Source organism: Gastrolobium bilobum, unplaced genomic scaffold (genome assembly GCF_033153095.1).
Source record: "Gastrolobium bilobum isolate Gb01-03AN ecotype WA unplaced genomic scaffold, APGP_CSIRO_Gbil_v1 utg17484, whole genome shotgun sequence".
Lineage (NCBI taxonomy): Eukaryota > Viridiplantae > Streptophyta > Magnoliopsida > Fabales > Fabaceae > Gastrolobium > Gastrolobium bilobum.
Window position 1 is genome coordinate 43608 of NW_026895921.1, and position 8841 is coordinate 52448.

Here is an 8841-nt window from a genome sequence, read left to right on the forward strand (position 1 = left end):
TTTATTAAATAATATTATTTAAAATAAATGTATTATTAAAAAATTCATTAAATGATGTTGTTTTAACACTCACATTATATTAAAATTAAATTCTTTAGACTTCCATTTAATTCAATCATGTAATTTTGTATTGATACCTTATTTAATAAGTTTGACTATATTAAAAAATGAGATATATTATTTTACCTACCTGTTATTCAAGCTACCTTAAATTCATATAATCTTTATTATTTTTCTCTCTTCTTAAGATTCTGATCCAACGATATTGGAAAGTAGTAGATAACATAGACATAAAAAAAGGTAAAATAACTTATCCCTTAAAAAATACATTATAGGCTAAATTCATTACATAATTTGAGAATCCATCATTAAAATTAAGTTAAATTTGTTTGAATTATCATTGCATGAAATTAAATTCATAGAAATTTTAACAATAACTGGTAACGCCACATCGCACACAATAACTAAAAATAGAGTAAATTTATTAAGAGTGGTTTTTTTTTTTCATTACTACGGGTATAAATAGGTTAGGCTAGGCTAGGCTAGACTTTACCTTAAATAAGCCAAACCTATGTAAAAAATATTAGGGCTGTCCTGACCTATTATTCTGTATAGGCCCAAATTACAAGTTTTGTCTGACCTATATTTAAAACATAAAAGTCTTAGTCTAAGCCTTTTAGTCTATTTAAGTCTATTAAAATTCAATAATTAAAATAATATTATTTTATTATTCAAAATTATTAAAATAATAATTTATTTATTTTATTTAAAATAAATAATATGATATAGGACTGCCTGTAGGCTCATAGAGCTGACGTGTATAAAAAAGTCTATAACTTGTTTTATAAATAGATTTTTTTAAAAGTCTAGACATATTCTATTTGACAATTTATAATAGGACAAACATAACTTAATATAAGCAAGGTCATAGGCTTTGTAGGTCGACCTAATCCATTTACACGTCGTCATGTCTGGCAGGTTGAGGAGCACAGTATCTATAGAACGAGTAAGCGGCTAAATTCGTAATAGCGTTTCTATCTCTGACCCAGAATACATTGTGACAGTACAACGTAATTACAGATCATTTATGTTCCAATTATAGCATCCTTAATAAGAAACGTAGCTATGCTTCTTTTGTCACAAATCCTGGTTATATACATCTCCTCATTCATTATCCAAAAAAAGACAACAAAAGAAACGGGAAAAGTTCCTTTTTTTATGTAAAGTTGGCTATATATATATTGGTAATATAATGGGGACAGAGCTGCAACATTTAAAGATATATTGGGTCCACACTCCATACTTCGATAATACATTGGGATTGGTGGTTTCTTCTTGTTGTGTGGGAGAAAAAGCTGAGCAAAGAAATTCAACTATGGCTTCTTGGAATTCAGTTCCACTTCATGTCTCATATGAAGTTCTGGGATGGTTTGCTTTTGTTTGTTGGTCTATCAGTTTCTACCCACAAGTCATCTTGAACTTTAAGAGGAAAAGGTACTACCCCAGATGATAATAATTTATCTTATCATTACTATTATTTTTTCTGGAAAATAATTTCATCAATGGTTCAATTCTCTTACTTTTTTTTTTTTGTTCCCTGTAGTGTGGTGGGCCTGAACTTTGATTTCGTGGTGCTTAATCTGACAAAGCACACAGCCTATCTCATATACAATGCATCTTTGTACTTCAGTTCTGATATTCAGAAGCAGTACAAAGACAAATACGGTCAGAAAGAGGTTTGTCCATGTTACCATACATGTGTGCTTTCCTTATGGAAGCTAAATTGATGAATAATGAATGAGTTTATGCTTCGTGAGAAGGGAAAGTTATTTTAGTCACTATAAACTATAGACTATTCAACATCATGATATATTGATGATTTGATAACTGACCCCATGATAACTCTTTTCCTTTAGCTGCTTCACTCACCTATCAATATTCTATATAATACCCTCTTGGGAGGTATGATATCTTAATTCAGCTTATAGATAGCTCTTTTTGTGGCCTATACTCTCAATGAAAGCACCAAAAACTAGCTCAAAGAGTGAGAGTGACCAAGACCTTATAAACCCCACATTAGTTGTATAGGCAACCATTGTGGGATTTTTTTTAGTCACATATAAACTCTCAATGATATCTTCAATTGTTAGTCACATATACTCTTGTTAATTATTCTTTATAGTTGATAACTTGGGATAAGAGGACGAACCTGCCGTGATAAAACTGCTCTTTTTTATTGAATGCAAACCTCTATCCTTGTTAGTCGAGATATAATGGGGAGTGAGTTCAATTTGGTAACTTCAAACTTAGTATATGATAGATATATATATGGAATTCTACTACTTGATCACATAAACTCTTTATATTATGTCTAGAATGAATGGTGGTTTTATATGTCTAACAGATTAATATTATATCTAACATTATCAGGCTTCAAGCATATACAAACTAGAAGGCTAGAAGTTTTTAGAAATTGAAGTAGTTTTCCTCTGTTTTAGATTTAAAAAAGCTGAAAAAATTATTAATTAATATTAATAATATTCATTGATTTATACAAATTCACTCCCTTTTTTACCTCATTTATCACTATCTAATATAACTGCATAGATTTATAAGCTGAAGTCCATTCTGCATTTCAAAATATTTAAGTTTAATGTTTGTGTAGATCTAACAATTTTTTTTTATATGTATTTCAGATGATACCTGTAGCAGCAAATGATGTTGCTTTCTCAATCCATGCTGTTCTACTAACAGCAATTTCCTTGTTCCAGATTGCAATCTATGAAGTTAGTGTTATTTACCTTTTCATTGAGCTTATTGTTCTTGTGATGAAAACTAAAAGTGGTGATATTTTGATGCAGCGTGGAAGTCAAAAAATCTCTAAAATAGCTTATGGAATCCTCCTTGCTGCGTGGTTGACTGCAGCAGTGTGCTTCTTTGTAGCCTTGCACAATCATCATTGGCTTTGGCTACTCTCAGTCTTCACGTATGTTGTCTGTTTTTTAAACTTCCTATTGTGGATTCTTTACCTATTTGTATATGAGCATCATAAGATAAAGGGTAAAACCCCATGCCATTGTTACATATAATGCATCATGGATGATGGAAGTAGTAGGGGTGTACACGGTTCGATTTGGTTTGATTTTCTATACCGAACCAAATACAATTCATTTCGGTTCATTTGGTTTTTTTACATTCTGAAAAATGGGTATGGTTCGGTTCAATTTTTAGCCCGAACCTAATCAAATTGGTAGAGTGGTTTGATTTTTGAACTAAATCCGTTTTGAAAAAACAATTTGTTTCTTGAACTAGCTTAAAAAAATGTTGTTTTTTTGGCGCGGTTTGGATTAATTCACAATTCAGTTCATTTGGTTTTGTTTTTTTTTTCTTTCATACTCCTAGAAGGAAGTGTGTCTTAGAATTTATTTCTGACTATTGTTGAAACTGATCAACTTGCAGTGGCATCCAAGTTTCTATGACGATCATAAAATATATTCCCCAGGTTAGGATCTATTCCAATTTGAATAATTTCCTTTTAAGACACATTATCCTTATGTTTATATTAATGCCTGTGATATTCAGTTCGATTGCTGAGATATAAATTAGAACCTATAAGAATATGCTAGTATTATCATCAAGTAATACTTTGGAATGAAAATATACTTAATCTGAAGAGCTATTTACTAATTTGGCTTTGATGCATTTGTGGATCGTTTTATGGTTCTTTGGTCATAAAGTAAAATGATTTTGCCATCCATCTTATTAATATATTGTGTTATGAATATAGGCAGTGATGAACTTCTTGAGAAAAAGTACAGATGGATGGAGCATTGGCAACATTCTACTGGACTTTTCTGGAGGAATAGGAAACTATTTACAGATGGCTATGCAATCAATCGATCAAGGTCTATCATCTCTATCATTTGCTTTACCAAAGGTTCTTCTTGTCTTAGTTTATTGTTTGAACTGACATAATTTTGATTTCCAGATTCTTGGGTCAACTTCTACGGAAACATAGGAAAACTACTGCTATCCCTGGTATGAATTGTTATTTTACTGTATGAAATATTATTCTGATCCAAGAATTTTTTTTTCCTTCCATATGCTGGAGAAAATGAATTTATAGTATAAATAGATCTACAAGCCTATAATTCAAATTAATCAACCGGGTCTTGGATTGAAAATCAATTGTGTATGCTCATATTAATATAACATTGTTATTGATGGATTAAACCATTGCAGGTGTCTATATTCTTTGACATCCTCTTCATGTGCCAACATTATCTGCTATATCCTGCAAAAAAAAGCAAACCAGAGGCATCTGCTGAACCTGATAATGCCAAGTCTTCCGATCGACCATTGTCTGAGAATGTATAAGATGTTACTTCTTTCCTAGGTTCTGTTAGATTTGTCAAAAAAATAAGGATATCACAGTAAAAAAAAAAAAAAAATTGTACCTTTTGTTGAAATAGTGTTAAGTATTGAAAGAAAGCATCTCAACAACACAAATCTATGAGATAACTTTTTAACTACTAAATCAAGTTACAAAATCTTATACACAGCAGCAAATGATAAAAAGGCCAAAAAAATTTATCCCTTTATTGCACGCAAAACAATACATAATATATAGGATATGAGAAAAGTTGTGTATCATTTTAAAGGACATAAAATTGTGTCATTTTAAATGAGTCTCATTTCCTTGTGAGAGTGAAAGGATGTAAAGTGTGTCATTTAAAATAACACACATTTTCCCCATAGGATATTATAGTAAAGTTTATTTATTCTATTCATATAGATATTACAAAAATTTTAATCTTGTATGTTGGTCATCAAACATTTAATTACACAAAAATTTGTCCATCGACTCAACGAATTTTTGTTCTACTACACAGACCAGTCCATTAGGTCAGCTATTAAGACTCATTAGAAGGGTTATATCATTGGAATATGGTTTATCGACAATTTATGTAATGCAACACAAAAAAAAAAAATTGATAAGACCCACTAAGAATAATAGAGAGAGAAAATAAGGTAGTCTTATCCATTTTTTTGTGTTACATGAAATAAATTTATTTCATATAACATGGGAAACAATATTCCCTATATTATTATAGGGTTTTATAAGAGTTATGTTGTAGGAAAAGTGATTGTGTAATGTTATAGAGATTCGTTTTGCGTGTCTTAATTTTTTTTTTTTTTTTGCTTTAAAAAGTGTGGGCCCCACAAAATGTTGTGTGTATGAAAGTTTTTCGTGTCATGTTAAAAGACAAACTAAAACCCCATTGTTATACCCTAAAATGATACAAATGTTCCCTCACCTCAAGTGATCTTATTCCGATACACACACATCTCATGCACCAAACGAAGATGATTGCCTTACATCCTAAATCCTTCATCTCAAATTCGGTTGCCAAATATTGTTCCAATAGTTTCATCTCACATTGATCATCATCGGTTAAAACCATATCATCAACATATGCTATTAAAACAGCTACCTTCCTTTCCTTGTGTTTAGTGAACATAGTGTGATCTGAATTGCTTTGTTTGTATCCAATTTTCCCATTGCCAAGGTGAAACTCCCAAATCAAGTCCTAGGTGATTGTTTAAGTCGATATATATAATGCCTTTTTGAGCTTACAAACCTTGGTTTCTCCAGACATATTCCTCCTAATTCCTTATGGTATGTCCATGTAAACTTCTTCCAAATCTCCATTCAAGAATGCATTTTTACATCAAATTATTTCAAGGGCTAAATTCAATTGGCTGCAATGGAGATCAAGACACGGATTGCATTCAACTTGGCCACAGGTGCAAATATTTCTTGGTAATCAATCCCATACATTTTGGGTAAACCTTTGGCAACTATCTGAGCTTTGTATCTGTCAATGCTTTCATCTACCTTTATCTTGACCGTAAACACCCATCTACATCCAATAGTCCTCTTTCCACATGGTAGGTCTACTAACTCCCATGTAGAATTTTTTTGTAATGCTTCCATTTCCACGTTCATTGCTTCTTTCTATTTCGATTTCCCCAATGCCTCCTACACACAATTAGCAATGTTGCACAAGTGGCTTCAATACTCAAGAGGGGGAGCAAATTGAGTTTTACAAAATCTTTTCGCAAATTGCCTCCTTTGATATTTTAAAGATTATTTCTTCAATAAAGTGATTTAATAATAAAAAGTCTAAGTGTGAGAGCAAGTGTAGTGATCAATAAAGTAAGCAAGCAAATAGATAAACACAATCTAAAATGCAATTTCAATATTAAAGAAAGGAGTTTAAGGATAGAGAAATTGCAAACTAAATGTATCCTGGTTCGGTCACCACCACCGTGACCTACGTCCAGACTGAAGTCGCTCGATCAAATCTTTTCACTAGCTTTCAAGCTTGAGGGTGCTTGAAAAACCACTACAATCTTTCAAGACTTCGGACTCTTATGCCTAATAATTTATCACTCCAAATTTTCTTAGGAATTTGGTGACCTCTCTAGTGTTTAGGGTTCACTCCCCTAACTATTCAAGAAATCAAATGGAGGTGTTTAACAATGGCTAAGTACTCTCAAAGTACAAATAATACAAGTTGAAGAACTATAGGTGTTGACACTCTCACAAGAATAAAGCTCAAAGATGATTTATGATCAAGATGATTGAAAATAAGCAAATGATGTGAAATAAAGCAAGAATTATGATCAAGAAGAGTTGTCCAATTAATGGAACAGTGGTCACTATTTATAGAGGACCCCATGACCCTTTGCACACTCATTTTCGCAAAACTAGCCGTTTATAGCCGTTATTTTCGTCCTCTGGTGCAATAGGAATCGATTTCCAATGAGTGGGAATTGATTCCCAACTTTTTAGATGAGTGGGAATCCATTCCTACGCACAAGGAATTGATTCCCAACCTTTTAGAAAGGTTAGAAATACGTTTAAAAATATTTTAAAACATTTTCAAACATATTTTTATAAATGTGTAATGCTATAAATTCTTTGTGTAATCAAATGATAATTTAATGCATGTATTTCAACAAAACTACGTTTGAGCTTATTCATGCAAGAAGTCAGTTACCCTCACAATTAATTCTAAGTGCTAAAGTATATTACTTGAGAATTCTTGGACTTAGATTCTTCTCTTGAAGCTTCAATCTTGAAGGACTTCATGAGCGTTAGTTGTTTGTTTCTTTTTTATTGTTGCAACTTGAAGCCTTCCTTCCATGCTTTGTTTGTTATCATCAAAATCCTAGACTTTATGTTCTGCATTGGTTCCACAATCTCCCCCTTTTTGATGATGACAAACTCAAATTGAAAAAATGATTAGCGTAGCATGTATCTTAATAAAAATGGAATTGACGTTCCCCCTTAATCTATTGATTTATATAAAGCGTGAAGATATTTATTTTTGAAATTCATTCTCCCTCTCTTTACATTAATATATGCCTTCCTTATATAATGGAGGTGTTTCTCAATATCTTCTCCCCCTTTGGCAACATCAAAAAGTAGCACATAATCCATCATAAAAAAAGGAATCTAAGGATACTAGACCATGACATAATAAACCATAATAAGGCATAATAAGCCATAATGCACAGTAAGGTCAGAGTCCCACAGATGCAAAATATCCAAGGTAAGATATCCAAGATGTAAGCAAAGTAAGAGTCTAAAATCATAAAATACGGATCATGAACTAAATGTCATCAGAGCCAGGTGGAGGTGGTGGAGGTAGAGGTGGAAGAGGAGGAATGTGAAGGTGGTCCTCGATGCGCTTGAGGCGGTACTCCATAGTAGTCTGACGGGCCTGAATAGTAGTGATGCCAGTCCCTAAAGAAGTAAATTCAGACTACATGGTAGTATGCAATGAGGTGAGGGAAGACAAGAGAGAAGCCATGGTATGATCCGCAGAAATAAAGGCATCAGCTGAAGCATGCAAATGTTCTCCAAAGGAATGCAAGTTGTCTTTCATGATCTCGCCATCATCATCAATCTGCTGAAACCGCATAATCCGATAAACAAGAGTGGCATACAGAAGATGATCGGAAGACTGGGCTTTCATCATCATGGAGCATAAATAGAACGGCCAGTTGAAGTCAATGTTAGATCGAATCACCCATATACGAGAGATATCGTACTCATACACCACAGAGTAGTTAGAGGCCCTTGGAGACAGAATGTGAGTGACAACGTAGTGAAGAATCCGGTTTTCCATAGTTTGGAGATTAACACTGAACTTGGATTTCGTGACATGTACACCCGGTTCCACAATTGATTGAATAAAGGCAGGCCTATCAAACTCAGGGAACGCTTCAGTGTATTTACGGCCCTCATAGGCATGACCAATTAAACTAGGCCACTCAGTGGGCGGGACAGTAATGGATTTTCTTTTAATTGCAGCTTGCAGAGTGTCGTTCTCAAAGGACACAGTGCAGTAAAATGCTCAAACCATATTCTCCAAATACTTTTCATTCATAATAGACATTTGAACCAGACGATTACTGCTCAATAAATCGCAGATCTCAAAATCTTCATCATCCAGAAACTTGATATCTAGATACTTCGGCTTGATGATTTTTCGCTTCGCATACTTTTTCAAGAAAGTGGAGTATTGATCGGTAGTTAAAAAATATCTGCCATGAAGAGTGGTTCTCTTGCACTTTGGGTTTGAAGTTTCAACCATGGGATCAACCTGTGAAAGATCAAAATCAAATTACCAAAGCGAGCACAGGCTAGTTATCTGCAATACTAATTACTTTAAAATATTGGCATGAGAGAGAAATAAAATACAAAGATCAATAAACATCCTTGGCATGAAATGAGCAAACCAAGAGTGCAGTTCAATATATGTAGGG

At 33.0% G+C, this 8841-nt stretch overlaps 1 protein-coding gene across 1 annotated transcript; it reads left to right on the forward strand.

Moving 5' to 3' along the window:
• The first annotated feature begins 1319 nt into the window (after positions 1-1319).
• Positions 1320-4468, forward strand: LOC133296817 (cystinosin homolog). The gene is made up of 8 exons (XM_061495874.1): positions 1320-1494; positions 1604-1736; positions 2697-2786; positions 2862-2986; positions 3460-3502; positions 3788-3905; positions 3989-4038; positions 4243-4468. The coding sequence occupies exons 1-8, from the start codon at positions 1376-1378 to the stop codon at positions 4375-4377; spliced, it is 813 nt and encodes a 270-aa protein (XP_061351858.1). The 5' UTR covers positions 1320-1375; the 3' UTR covers positions 4378-4468.
• Positions 4469-8841: the final 4373 nt, after the last annotated feature.

Excerpts from the sequence above, each read along its gene's own strand:
- LOC133296817 (XM_061495874.1), top strand. The coding sequence starts at position 1,376 with ATGGCTTCTTGGAATTCAGTTCCACTTCATGTCTCATATGAAGTTCTG. Across the intron at positions 1,737-2,696 it reads ACAAATACGGTCAGAAAGAG|ATGATACCTGTAGCAGCAAA; the intron begins GTTTGTCCATGT and ends TATGTATTTCAG. Across the intron at positions 4,039-4,242 it reads GAAAACTACTGCTATCCCTG|GTGTCTATATTCTTTGACAT; the intron begins GTATGAATTGTT and ends AAACCATTGCAG.